The 15,069-nt window shown below is 39.5% G+C and overlaps 1 protein-coding gene across 3 annotated transcripts in view; it reads right to left on the bottom strand.

The window, feature by feature from the left end:
- Positions 1–1,694: 1,694 nt before the first annotated feature.
- Positions 1,695–15,069, bottom strand: part of UNC80 (unc-80 homolog, NALCN channel complex subunit) — a 171,611-nt gene continuing 158,236 nt past the window's right edge. For 2 of the 3 annotated variants that reach the window (XM_065413385.1, XM_065413384.1), the window contains 6 exons: positions 13,422–13,560; positions 11,282–11,338; positions 5,485–5,566; positions 4,630–4,741; positions 3,246–3,457; positions 1,695–1,964 (listed from right to left, as the gene is read on the bottom strand). In XM_065413385.1, the coding sequence (XP_065269457.1) occupies positions 1,695–1,964; positions 3,246–3,457; positions 4,630–4,741; positions 5,485–5,566; positions 11,282–11,338; positions 13,422–13,560 (872 nt within the window). The remainder of the gene's footprint in view (positions 1,965–3,245; positions 3,458–4,629; positions 4,742–5,484; positions 5,567–11,281; positions 11,339–13,421; positions 13,561–15,069) is intronic. The other variant, XM_065413386.1, reaches the window with a different exon arrangement.

The following is a 15,069-nucleotide window of genomic DNA, read 5'->3' as shown; positions in this document are numbered from 1 at the left end:
TCTATGCCTAATAATGCCCCAATTATAAGGTCTAATACGGGGTAGGCAACCTATGGCACGTGTACCGAAGGCAGCACGCGAGCTGATTTTCAGTGACACTCACACTGCCCGGGTCCTGGCCACCGATCTGGGGGGCTCTGCATTTTAATTTAATTTTAAATGAAGCTTCTTAAACATTTTAAAATCCTTATTTACTTTACATACAACAATAGTTTAGTTATATATTATCGACTTAAAGAAAGAGACCTTCTAAAAACGTTAAAATGTATTACTGGCACGCGAAACCTTACATTAGAGTGAATAAATGAAGACTCGGCACACCACTTCTGAAAGGTTGCCGACCCCTGGTCTAATATCTCATTCTACCAAGGTTAGTTGAAAATGTATTATGTGAACACACAAACACACACGTAAATATGGTCATTGGTTGCAACTTCACAGTATGCCTCACAGCTATTCTGCAGCTTTCCCATATGTCAATGACTAAAGTCCTGTTTCAATTTAATCACATGATCTTGAAGCACAGATCGTAACTCACCCACGACTTCAGTCAATTCCCAAAGGGGACAAGATATACATATAAATATTATGCATTTATATCTACATATGCAGAGTCATAATTAGTGCATATTCATATACCCACATAGAATGGCGCCTTTTTAAATACAATCTCAGTGTGCAGAAAATATATTCTTTCATCAGGTTTATTCTCTGCAATATCCATTCCTAGTTTACAGGAATGTGAAAATATGGATTATATACGTTACTTAAAATATACATTTCCAAGTGCATACAGAGTAGATATTTGCATCAATTAAGTTGTTGCCCTGTACTAGAAAGTCCACACATTCTAGCTGTGTTTTTTACATAAATTGCTTAATATATTTAAGCAGAATAGATAGTACCATTTATGTCATCTACAGACCACTCCCCCCCGCCCATCTATCTTTGAGCACAGCATGTGCATTCTTTCCTGTAGTATGTAGTGTATTCAGTTTTACACAGAATGACTATTTTTCTAGCACTAGGGTATTATCTTACAGAGTGCAATGAAACCAACAGACAAAAGTAAACACTGCTAAAGTCTGCAGTGCCAAAAAATATCTTTCTAATCATTCAATGGTATGTGCCATTGCTATGGGGATTAGAAAACACAGTCATGGGCCTGTTTATTTAAAACAATCTTTAGTTCGATATTCATTGTCAGCATTTTGACTGCCAATATTCAGTCATGCGAGTCTTTGATTCAGATACTATATAACCCTTCTGAAATTACAAAAATAAACTTTGGGGGGCAGTGTTAAAGTGGCTAACCTCAAAAAGGTTGGGTTTTTTCAGTCTACTATATTAAACTAATGCATTTTACTGGAGCAGCTGCAGACTGCAGTAGATTTCTGGCAGATCAAGATTTTGGGAAACAGATATGTGGCTGCAGAATTGTTTAGAATTCTCTTCTGGTCTTTGCAGTCTGCCCTGAACCAAATTAGATTTGCCAAAAAGGCTTAGCTTGTTTTCTAAAACATATTTGCCAATCTGTAGCAAATAGGTTGTTAGATATTTTCCCTTGTTGGCTATAAAGTGCTCTTTCTGATTAGTTCATCAATAGTTATCAAGAAACTCTATAGAGAAGATACAGTTTCTCTACCGAGACTCTACATTCTCTCTCCTCCCATGCTAATGCAGTTCCCCGACATTTAAACATGGGACTCATCTAAGTCAACATCAGTCTCACCAAGCTCAACATGCGTGAAGCTGAAGTGGCTGGTAAGGAGGGGATTCTCCATCCCATTGTCCTCGCTGATGTGAAGGACAGTGTCTCCATGTTGCAGTAAGCTGGTTGTCTCAAGGCCTGCAAAGTCCTCTGTATCAGAGAGCTGTGTGGGTGGGGTACTATGTGCTTGTGCTGGCCGGGGCTCCAAATCCTCCTCTGTTTCTTTTTCCTTCTCAGTGGGAAGCGCCTCACTCTGAAATCAAGGAGAGCTTGCGGTCAGGCTCCAACTCATGGGAAGAGAAGGGGGTGGGGGGAGAATAAAAACCAATGTGTGCAAAATATATTCAGATCTGTTAACTAATAAAGGCTAAACCATAACTGCCCCTTGGTTTATTTGAAATGTTTAAAGGTACAAAACCCTAACATTTTATGCAAAAACAGTTAATTTTTTTCTGGCTGGTGAATTTGTAGTGGAAACTACAAAGATAACATTACTTAAAAGGACACTGCAATTTGAAATTCTTTTAATAACTTTTCCAAAATGGGTTTTTCTATCTCTTCTGCTCATAGCCAAGGATGTGTCCCCCTGGGGAACCAGATAAAGAGACATCAGAAAAGAGACCTTTGTCTCATTGGGCTGGCTCTAAATTCTGGGTTACAATTTGTAATTTTCTCACACACCATCCTCCACCCATCAGTGATGTCTAACACCTACTTTTTCCAGCAGACAGTGCACGACAAAGAGCTTCTTTCTAAAGGTATCCTACTGCAATTAGATATATGATTTACTCTAGTTAGTGTGAGTACCAATAGCAGTGAAGGTGTAGTGGCATGAGTCTCAGCCTGCACTCTACAACCCTGTCCTGGACCCTGGGTACTTACTTGGGTGACTAGTCCATGCTGAAGCCCATGTGCCACGGCTCCACTGCTACTGGCACTCATGCTAGCTAGATTAACATTAACTCAGGTACGTCTACACGTGCTGCAATCACACACCCTGATTACAGTATCGACATACTCAAAGTCTGGTACCTTTGCTAATGCAGTCATGTGTTTTTGGTAGGAATCCTTCCATACTGATGCATCAGTCTACCCTACCCCAACCCCCACCACAGATCATTCCTCAGAGACCAATGTAGCTGAGGAGAGAGTTGAATTAAAACTTTCACTGGTGTAGAAGGATGTGAGAGAAAAGATCTATACAGACAGGAGGAGGAAGACATAGGATCAGTCAAGCTAAGGACATGCAGTGGTGAAGTGCCAACGGAAATGGAAGGAAAGAGAATCAACACAAAGATCTGGGAGCTAGCAATTTAAACAAGAAGTGGCATGGGCAACCACCTCACTGTAAAGAAAACAGACTCTGCAGTCTTCACACACCAACCACTTCTCTTCACGGCCACAAGTGAGATCGTTAGCCATTTTCACTATTTTTTCAGCAGCTTAAATCACTAAGTAGAGAGGCACTGCATATGCATGTACCCACTAGAGATTGGAGCAGCGAACCTACTTTCTGACTTGTCAGATGAGTTACCTGGCTGGTGGTTTGGCTATGGAGATCAGCGACAACAATGGCAGGTGAGGAGGTCAGCACAGGTTTATTCACAGCTTCCGGCTTGCTGACTTCTGCAGGGCTGCTTCTGCTGCAGCTAGGTTGCAGGGCTGGGACCGGTGTAGCATCTGTTGCTGAAGATGTTGTTGCCTCTGGCTGAGTTTCAGTGAAAGTCACTGATCGCTTTTGATCCACTGCGGGACCGGAAAGTGGGGAAAGATAAATACAAAATTACTCCAATTTAGAAAAAAATATCAGAATATAACAAATGCTTTTATGTTTATATGGTGTCTTTCATCCCAAAGTGATTTACATATATTCATAACTGCCATGTGAATTAGCTATTATGATCCTCATTTAGACGAGGAAACTGAGGCACAAATGGTTAAGTGACTTGCCAAAGGCTGGATAGGAAGTCTGTAGTAGATCTGAGAATACAATCCAGGGCTTTTGACTCCTATTTCTGAGCCTTACCTAAAAAGCCACCAAGCTGGAGTAAAGAGCAGGCAAAATCTTGTTTTTAATTATGGCCAAAGATTTAGGTTGTAGCACATCTCCTGCAGCACTGCTCCTCTTAGGACCATCCTGATTCACTAACTCGAGGAAAAGTGCTGCCTGCTAGATCACTAACCAACGTGCTCTGCACAGGCTTCCCTTGAAAACCACTTGGACGCTTCAGGAGGTGCAGAATTCAACAACGGTATGCCCTAATTAGCAATGTTAGCCACAAAAAGAACATAGCACCAGTGTGCCAAAGACTGAATTGGCTCCCCTATTTGCTTCTACATTCAGTCTTTAAAGTCCTGTATAGTTTAGGTCCTCACTATTTGAGAAACTTTCTCTTTCTGTGTTCTACTAGGACACCAGTTGTCGGCAGAGGCATTCTCACTAGCAATCTCTAGAGTTGCACATCTCAGTGCTGTTGACAGGGCATTCTCGGTGGAGGACACCTGACTCTTAAATCCTCTATCTGTGGGTGGGAAGATAATTCAATGTCTATGTCCATTCAGATGTCGGCCTTTGGAGAAACTACAAATTTTGTGGAAGTGTTTTTTTCTGATGTGGTGTCTGTCCTCCAGAAACTAGACTGAAACCACTAAAATTCACATCACATGGACTACTGAAAAGCAACTGGCTGATAACTGCCAATTGCTACCTACCAGGGCTAGACGTGAACTGATAAAAAGCTATACATCCCATTACCAATCCCCCCAAACACCCAGAACTTCTCTTAAGAACAGTCTACAGAAAGCACACCTATGTACACTTCACACACAGTAACCTGTCTTAGAAGGAAAAACAAAACCTAGTAGCTCCTACTTTAAAATATTAGATGCCAGTTGTGGAAAAGCAGAAGTTGCCTCACCACTTGGTTTTGTTTTTGGCTGTATACTTCGACGAGTAGTTGAAAGTCGAGCCCCGTGACGGCTACGAGGTTCAGTTTGGGTCTTCTGACGTGAGAGAAGAGGTCTTCGTAGCTAAGGTACATAAAGCAGAGTAAAGTTAGACCAAGGAGACACTAATGTACAACTGAAATATTCACCTTTATGTGACTAAGTCATATCATTTATGCCATTCTCTTATGTATAGCCACCAATTTTTCTTTTTGTGGGTATACATGTTTTGGCCAGGGCCGGCTCCAGGCACCAGCTTAACAAGCAGGTGCTTGGGGCGTCCAAGGGAGAGGGGTGGCATGTGCGGCAATTCGGGGACGGCAGGTCCCTCACTCCCTTTAGGAGCGAAGGACCTGCCACTGAACTGCCGCCGCTGATCGCAGCTTTTTTTGTTTGTTTTCCAATTGCCGCCGCCAATCGCAATCACGATCGCGGCTTTTTTTATTTATTTATTTATTTTTGCTTGGGGCGGCAGAAATGCTGGAGCCGGCCCTGGTTTTGGCATCTTTAATTTAGACATCAGTGTAGTATAAAAGCAGGTGATGAAATAATGCACTTCATACCAATTCAATTTTAATGCAATGACCTTTGTTCAAATAATATAGCTATAGGGGAAAGGATTTGGGGATTTGAAATGAAGCATAACTTCTTGCTTGGTGGTTTGGCAGACCTGAACGGTTCAGCTTGCCCAAGCACTTCCTGCTAATTCAGAGGATTATGATGCTGTAATACGTTCTGGGCAAGATGAACAAAAGATAGAAGATCTCAGCAGCAAATGGACTGCAACAAATTAAAATTGTCATGTTCACTTCTTCCTGTGATCTTACCTGCCGGAGGCCTCTCTTCCTTCCTAGTGGTTGCTGAAGAAGAAGATTCTGTTGTCCAGGTTCACTCTGCACGCTTGCTACCCTGTTAAGTGTTGACACTATTAGCACAACCATAGACGTACAGTGGCTGATTAGAATAATCCCTGGCAATCATGACTAAAAAACACTAATGGCACAGTCACTTCAAAGACAGAAGCATCGTCTTTGAAGGATGGGGGAAAGGATCTGTTGGGTTGCAGCTTCCAGGGTTTGGGAAGGGGATGGGAGTAGGAATCATGGCATTCAGGACTAGGCCACGCACAGGTAGCACAGAGCTGTAAAAATTGAGATTTTCAGTTTTCAGTCATTGATTGATGCATCCTATTCTGCAATACCCACTTCTCTGTGTCCTTTGTCACATTGGCCTCCACAGACAAAAGGCAAGAATGCCATTTTATTATCTCCGTTTGTTTTTTGGTGAGGGTAATTACACAGGCGATTTCTCCCAAATGGATTCCAAAGCCTCACCTCAGTTTTGTCTTTTGGTTTCAATGTCATTTAAATAAACAAAAATGAAAAACCAACACAACTGACAAAGGTTCCATTCACATAAAGGGTGCATGACTTATGCAAACAGGGTGCATTCGGCATGTTTGCAGCCTCAAGTCTCTTTGTGGCTAATGAGCAAAATAAATACAATTAAATATAAAAACAAATCTACAGTATTCTTTTAGGACTTAATAGGTTGTCAACGAAATCTGAATAACTAAAAGTTAAAAGTAAAGGCACTTTAACAATAGAAAAAACTGCTAAATGCTGTAAAGTAGTCTATGTTACTGTTCAACTAATTCCTCTGTTAATCTGATATGTGTGGCAGATTGTTCTTCCCCTCAGTCCTTTTCACAATACTGTATTATTCCTCCCAGTTCAATCACAATTAGAGTTACTCATTAGCAGGCAATGGTCACAAATGTTTTAGGTGAGTGAGCTGAATCGGAGACAGGTATGGTTGCAATGGTAAGTAACCTTAGATGAACTTCTTTCCAAAGGAACAGCTGCCTACTTGGGACAAATCCGAACCATTAAGGCATGTGTCCCAATTAAGCAGCTTCTAAGATTATTTAGTATGCACTGCTGAATATTCAGTAGTGCAGTACGTTCTGGCGTTGGCATGTCTTAATCTAAGAAAAAGAACATTCCCTTTCTTCTCAGTTTTCCGGGGCTTTCTTGGATCTTCCTTGGGAAGAGGTCAGAGCCTCTAGGGAGGTGTGATTTGACACAGAGCCTTACCAGGACTGGAGGAGAAAAAGACAAAGCTAATACTTCTGTGGGTTCATTACAACAGCATGGCCAGGAGAGTGGGTTAGCTCAACACCAGAAAATAATGTATATTTGGGTCCTTTCTCTCTTGAACAACCCTTTCAAAAGAGATCACCATCCTCTAGAGCAAATACTCAGCACAGTGCAATCTGATTTACAATGAAACATTCTAAATGTCAAGAGGAGACTATACCCCTATGAACTGCATGATCCCACAAGCTACTTCTAGCTGTCAGCATTACATTCTTGGCCCAGACAATGGCCCTACAGCACATACAACTGCTTAGACTGCGGTAGACTCCAAAAGTGATACATCCTCAAGGGTATCAAGACAAATAGGCTGAATTTACATTTTTCCTCACATAAGAAATCCAGACAGCTTGACATTATATTTATACATTCTGTTAATTTTCTGCTTCTAGAATTACTTGGGTACTTGGCTCCAGCAAATATTTAGAGACTCAGAGATAGAGATTAACATGTAAATACTTTCTTTAAATAGATAAAATACTGAACCTCAATTTGTTTCTAAAGAGGCTGCAGAATATATATTTAAAATGGTGCAATAAAAAGTTTCTGTTCAACCCAGTGGCTAAATATCATTGAGTTATGGTAAGATTGTTATTACAGTTTCTGAGGAAAGATGATGATGTTTAGTTCTATGAATGGGGAGACCGACCTCTGTCAGAAAGACTAAAATTATGTTAAATGTAAATAATCTATGACAGCACTGGAACAAGCATGTCAAAAAGCGAACATAACGAAAACACCTTGAAAAACTCATTAGGTAAAGATCATTCATTATACTTGTGAGTGTGATGTTACCATACTGCATGTATGTTAGACATGAGGAAAAAATGATTTCCATGGACTAATCTGTGCATTAAAGACAAACAAAGAGATGAGTGACAGAAAGGTTGGATTCAGTTGCTTTTCCTCTCTGTTGGCCTGGGTTTAAGCCTCACTTACACCAGATATGAAATGAGTTTAGTGAACTGCAGATTGGAGGTAAAAGGTGGGGGAGTGTGAACAGTGGAATTTGGCAGAAAAACCTGCACAGGGCCCTTCCCCATCCTTTTTACTTTCCTATATACTCAGATTCACCCCACATTTTGAGAGAGAGAGAGAGAGAAAGAGTGCAAGTGTAAGATGAGTGACTGAATTTCCTGAAATAGTTATGATTCCATTATAGTTGTTTTTTTCCTTCTCCAGAATAGCAACAACAATCTGCTTTCAGTGAAAATTAGTTCCAAAGGGTCTGTTGACTCCGTAAGTACCCTCCCCTTCTTTTCTGCCTTTCATTGTCTAGTAAACAGGACCAAGAGGGCACTGTTATTTTGTTCTTGGTTTGGAGCAATCATTATATTTGGGAGGTCAGTTTGTGGGGACGCTACTGAACTGCTTTGAATCAAATCCAATGCCATTTTCACATGACATAGTTTATTCTACTTCTCCTGTGAACCTGGCATCTACTAGAGGATTTTTGTTGGAGCACATAAACCTGATTTGTTGGAGCAGAACACACTTGTAAACTTTCCTGTCCATCAAGAGTGCTCCTCTGTCACCTACTGGGTACCTATGACAAGGGGCCATGTCCCCATAATCATGTTACATGGTTAGCACAGAGACAGACAGACAAACAAACAAGCTGTTAATGAAAAATGATTGCCAACCGTACAACAAATGTCAGGCCAGTGTAAAATTTCATACCACACAGGACATACTGGAATAAGCATTGCCAGGTTGGCATTTATGATGTTATTTTCATGAATAACAAGAAATAATGCAACAAATAAAAGTGTGTGTTGGGGGGGGAGGAGAACTAAAACCAGAAAAAGCAAGCAAATAGTTGTTAAACTGTATTAAATGGACTTTAGTGCCTGCCAGGCCTTCAGATAACATCCAGGAAGAATGCACCTGCTGAACTTCTCAAGACACCAGGCCTGGGATTTCAACAGAGTGTCAAATTACCTCCACACTTGCCCTGTTGATATTAATTTGCTCTACTTCTCCTTACTGATCATGATTAATTTAAAACAAGCATAATTAGAAATGTTGAAATGGAATTTTTTTGTGCATCAGCTTTCAATGATAGAAAGTTCTCATTCTCTTTTCCCTTGTGCTTTGGGGAAATCTTCCATCTTTTTTCAAGTTATAACCTCAACAAATCATGATGCTAAATAAAATAGTCCCCCCCCCACACACACACCCTTTCTGCATAATCTCGGGAACCTGAATGTTATTCTCTTCCTGTGTTCATTGCTGTTTACCGATGTAACTCTAATTGGTACAAGCACAAAAGAAAAAAGACTTTATTTTTGTCTTTATTTATAATTGTTCTTTTCATTTATTTGAAATTCCTGGTTTCCATAATGTTCTATTCTTTGTTTGTTTCATTCCATCGATTGTGACTAAATATCAGCTTCTTAGCAAGCTATCCTAAGTATTTTTTATCCCTGTGCTCTAGTGAAGATCAAAGATATCTAAAGAAAAATCTTGGCCTGTTTTATTTAAACTAGTGTTCCTGAATAGAAGAATGTATTTATCCTCTGCTACAACAATGATCTCAATTAGCTGCTGTACTAGCTCTCTGTTCTATTGCTTCTCTCCTTTACAGAAGGAATGCAACTTGCACATTTAAGAACACACAATACAGCTAAAATGTTGCTTTTTTTCATCTTACACAGAACTATAATTGTAGCCTTTTCACAGAGATCAGGTTAATTATCTTGAGTCTCTTTTAAGGTTCTGCGGAATAAAAGTGTCACTTTTTTAAAACAAAGAAGTCTATGACCGTGTCTTCAAAAAATAAGAAACCCCATCGGAAATAGTCTCTCTGTAGAAATCTACCTCACCGAACATGCCAACTGATCTTCTCCTTTACGGAAACTCTGTAACACAGCGCAGTACAGGAGATACAAAGTCCTGTTCTGAGCAAAGGTTGATGCACTAGTAGCTAACGGAACTCACTGTGCATCTGTTTAGACTTCAGAGATCAATATGAATTATTTTGACATTGATCTTGTCAGCTGGCTCAGCTGTCATAAAACTCCTGGACTTGTCCCCAAGAGTTGCTGTGTAGCCTGACTCCCATTTATCAGAGTCAAGACATTTCACAATCTACATTAGGAGGTGACTCAATCTGCAGGTCATCTGCCAAAGGTAATCAGGTTTTCACACTAATAAAGTGAATGCATTTAACTTCCTCTATAGAGATTTTTTTTTTTCTAGGCTTCTGAACTATTGCTCAGTTGCCTCTCAAGAAGACCATGTTCTTAATCATCTTTTTTGCACAGAATAATACATTTTGCTATACAGTAACATCCCTGCCATGGCCAAAGGACAATGTCTTTTCTTTACAACACCTTCCACATTACCACCAATCAGAGACTGATCAAGGCAGGGCACACAAACACAAGTGACACCATGAATCATGGGGTTGATCTAAATGACACATCCAACAACAGACTTCAGTCCCCATTTTTCAATATTAAAATAAAACTGGAGAAATCTCAAACAAAACAAAATTAATTCACAAGAATACCTCTCAACACATCCTCATCTTTAAGCAAGAGTGATAAAACAACAAAGAGAGATGTGGTATACTTAAGGGAGCAGACTCTATTCTCCCAGAATGTGGGAATGCTCTCTCCGAAATAAGGAGTTTGTGATGAGTGAGAGCTTTCCCACCTCATGAGGATCAGTTGAGAGGTATGATCACAGTAGTACACCAGGAAGAATGATTAACATGGCTGAGCTGACTGTTAAAGGTGCAGTTCTCCTTTTAAAATCTTACAACCAATGTATTTTAAAGGCACAGTAATAACTGTTTGTTAAGCTCTCCTGTTCACAAGAAATGCTAGTTGCAAAGCTTGGACCCTGAGGCTGTCAGGGCAATTTTAAATAAGGATTAATAGCATTTGCCTGAAAGCTCTAAGGCGAGTGTTTGTAGAATGATAACACTTTGTAATAAGTGGGGATTCCTATAAAGGCATTCATAGGGAACTGTATTTAACATGGCTTCTCAGGATTAGTATTATTAATGAATGCTAAAGAAAATAATAATGATTAAAGTGTTTATTGATGGTGATATTGTGAGATTAATATAAGGACAGATTTTTTTTAAAAAGGAGGTCCCCAAACTGGTGCTCATAAAAGGTTACATTTAATGCGGTGGTGATACTAATGCTTCTTTCTTAGGTCTTCAGAGCAATAGCTAGCAATGGAAAAATCCACAACAGGCAGACAAATATTTTGGCTTGGCAAGATTTTTCTTTTTTTAATTCCCTCAGTTGTTAGGAATTAAAAACTGTTGGCAATCAACGCTGAAAACTGAAGTCGGGTTACTACACCTTTGACTTGCAGGCCTGAGTATTGATGAACAACAAGAGACAGACATGGAAAGAGAGACAAAGGGTGAGGAAGAGAGACAGAGGATATAGGGAACTGATTATTTCCCAGCACAGACACTGACAGACAGGTAGTGTTGACACTGTACCTAGAGAGGCTGCCCTCAGCGGCCAGGCCCTGGGAGTCATCGAGGACATTAGGTTCACTGCAGGAGGGGCAGGGAGATGAAGCATTTAGGGAAAGAAAATGCAAAAAGCATGCAATTGTCTCTGTTTTCAAGAAAAAAAATATCAACGGAATAAGAAAAGAAAAGGAGGACGGTAAAATCATTTGGTCTTGCACTGGCTCATCAGAACATATGACTCAAGGCGTTGAAAGAGGAACATCTGATCAATCAAATTCTGGATAAAAGGAGCAATTTAAAAATGGAGGCTATGATACATGGAGACCTCCAAATCTATACAATACATTGCATGAGCTAAGAACCTCATGAGGTGTGATTCTAGTGCAAATAAGGGGTGGGGAGGATGGGGCTTAGAAAGTTTTCAAACCATTTTATTGCCTGTATTTCCTTTGATTGTATTCTATTTACTTCCAGTTTCATTTAAGATCTTCCCCCTACCACCACCCCATCAGTTCACTTATTCAAGCTTCTCCTTGAAGTGCTAATCCACTTATCATGAGCTGTAGAACAACTTTCTAGTTCTGATGCCATTAAAAGGCCAAACTGCTGGAAAGCATGATCTTGCATTGCAATGAAACTGTAAGTAAACAGCTGGAATGTATACTGGCAAATCTGTACCCAATCACACCGCCTCAACTGCTGCCTACTTCCCCCATCAAGCAGGAACAACCAGCAGTATTCCATCCTGTTCCCTCATATGTGAAATATGAAAGGTAGAAAGAGGTCTGGTGGATTACCAGCAGGAAAGCAATAATATTACTATACATTTTATTAGTTCATTTATTAGTTTACATGTGTAACACACTCAAAAAATCCCAGCGACCATTGCTCATCTATGACAAAAATGGGTATGCAGTTGAGAACAAGGATTATGCTTGCTGGGCCAATGAAGTATCTACCCTACACAGTAGATTTCATGCTTAAAAAGGCTAAGAGTCCAAATCTATATTGCAATTAAACTACATTATTGTTCTCAGCATCACTAATTAAAAAGCACCACAGCCCACAGGAAAAAAATTACAGTAAAATATACTTATTTTAAAGACACTAAGGAAATGGAATGAAATGAGTTTAAAGGTGTCCTCACAAGTACCCTTTATGCAACTCTGGGATACAATTTGAGTGTCTTCTAGTTCAGCAATTACCTCCCTTATCATTGCCGGTATATACTATAGCTGTTCCTTTTAGCTGTTACATGCTCCATACACTGAGGGATTTCTAACTGAATTAAAAACAAGGCTGGGCAAAGGGACAATGGCCAGTCATAAGATAATGCAGAATTCACATTTTCAAGGTTTATAAAAAATGACATAAATGAATCTATACATTGACCCTTTATCAGAGCTCTTTGCAAATCTATGTCACATATAAATAAGAAATAAACATTGTTTACTGAAAAATAACAGAATTTAATTGGAAAAATCTGTTCATTGGCTTCTATGTCACACACCTGACTAATGAGTGCAATGTACAATACCCAAATCCTCTCTCTCTCTCTCTCTCTCTCTCTCTCTCTCTCTCTCTCACACACACTCTAAAAAGAGGCCTCCAAGATTAGCTCTAGCAGACAGAGAAGTTTCTGGTTTAGAATAATACCACTTCTCTTTCTGCCATTAGCTAATGTCCAGAGGAAAACTAATTTTTGTTCTGACTTGGGGGTTGAGATTGTACTGAGGAAACTTTCCCAGCACCTTGGGCTTTCTCCCTACTCATTTTAAGTGCTGTATGCAGGACTCTGGCTCAGAAGGAAACCTCTAAGTGTACTCTGCACCCTGAAATCATGCCTACACCTTTGAAATCCACCACATCAACAGGCATGGCATTAGCAGAGAAACAATAAAGATGCTGTCAGTTTCTGACGGGAACGTTTCTAACAATGAAATGTGGTTCTCATGAAGGTTATGCATCATACATTGTATTGAAGAACTGTTATGTTCTAACCTGCGGCAAATACTTGCACTGACATCAATGGGACTACCCGAATGATTATAGTACTCGGGTGCTGAATTTACCACCCTCACCCTGCTGCTGTTACACACAATATACCTTTGGAATGTCTGCTCTGGAGAACAGAGTGGGAAAGGTGAAAAGCACATGTTGTTACCTTTGGCTGGGTAACATGCCCACCTCAGCCTGAGGTGCAGACATGCTGGAGATATGGCTGGAGAACCGCCGCCTCCCAATGGCACCCATAAGGTAGGCTTCCTGTTCACTTACCACACTGGGTATGCTCACTGAATCATCTAGAAAGGACATGGGAAAGAGACCAAAAAAGAAAAAAATTCATCCCAAACCCCAATGACACATTTAAAAGTTTCCAGGTAATTCCAGATCCCGTCCCATGTTCATGGCTAGTGCACGCAGAACTCTCTAAGTCACTCAGGTCCAACACTGCAAATGTGTGCATCTGCTTAACTTTTCTACCACAAGTAGCCATAGTAAAGTAAAACGTGCATAAATGTTTGCAAGTTCAGGGCTTTAGACTGCAGGCCCTCCGTTATATATTTGTACATTGTTTCGGACAATGAGTTCAGGGTGTTTAGGTGCTACCACAGTACAATTATTATTTTTAAGTTGTCCAACAAAATATGATGCCTTTTGAGAATGAAAACTATAACTGGACATTTTGCTCGTAAAAAAATTAATACATTTCAAGAGCCAGAAAAATCAACCTTATTAAAAGATGAAAGGAAAGAGGAAGAGATGTACAGACTCAACAGCATCTAATTTGCAAAATGCAGTATTTTCTCAAATTGCTGATCTTATATTCACAACAATATGGGTGAACTTACGCAAAATAAGTCTGTCACATATGTTTGATTTTGATTAGAGCTGGTTGAAATTTTCAACAAAATTTTGAAATAAAAAAAACCTGACCAACTCTATACCTAGTCTGAAAACAGAGGACAAATTCATTGAATTTTTTCCGTATTTTAAATTTTTTTTTACATTTCAAAATAAAAACTGGAGAAATTTTCATGTAATATTTCTTTCCCCCCCTTTTTTTACCAGCTCTAATTTTGATATGTTGAGATAATCTGTGGGTGAATATATTCTGATAAATTCCTGTTTCTAGGAAAAAATATTGCATATTTATATTGTAATTGCATTTAAAGAGGGCATGTATCATTCAAAAATAAATCCAGAACTACCTATATTTTCACTTACATCACAAGGGAACCTGAAAGCTGTTGAAGTTTTAATTTCTTCTTATGAACACCAAGATGTGGAAGTTTTGCTGCATTTAATTATGTGAATTTGAATGCTATACCAACGCTGCTGCATTTATTTGATAAAAAAAAGTCTATGTATTTGTAACACAAACACAATAACTCTCCTATAACATTGGAGGATTCTTTTAATCAAATGATCACTTTTGACCTGCTAGTATTTTCAACCCAACAAGTAGTTTAAATACTACTTATGGAAAGGTTCATGCTGCATGTTGTTCCTCCGACATGCCATTAACTAAACTGCCTCAATACCTTCGCTTTTAGAATTAATTTTCCCTGGAGAATTTAGGTTCATTTCTTTGGGTTATTTTGGTGGCTCTCTCATGCTTCTTTTGGCATGTCAACAAGCTTTAAATCAGACTGGGGTGGGATAGTGCTGGCTCTAGAATCTTTACTGGCCTAGGCAAACAGGAAGATATCTATTAATCACAGCTTGCAGTCACTTGTAATGAATCCAAGACTGTCACCAGAAGATATCATGGTCACCAACTACAGTGTGTAGAAACCAGGACACAAGCT

Source organism: Emys orbicularis, chromosome 11 (genome assembly GCF_028017835.1).
Source record: "Emys orbicularis isolate rEmyOrb1 chromosome 11, rEmyOrb1.hap1, whole genome shotgun sequence".
Classification (NCBI taxonomy): domain Eukaryota; kingdom Metazoa; phylum Chordata; order Testudines; family Emydidae; genus Emys; species Emys orbicularis.
Note: the sequence above shows the minus strand (reverse complement) of the source record. Positions and strands in the feature narration are given on the sequence as shown.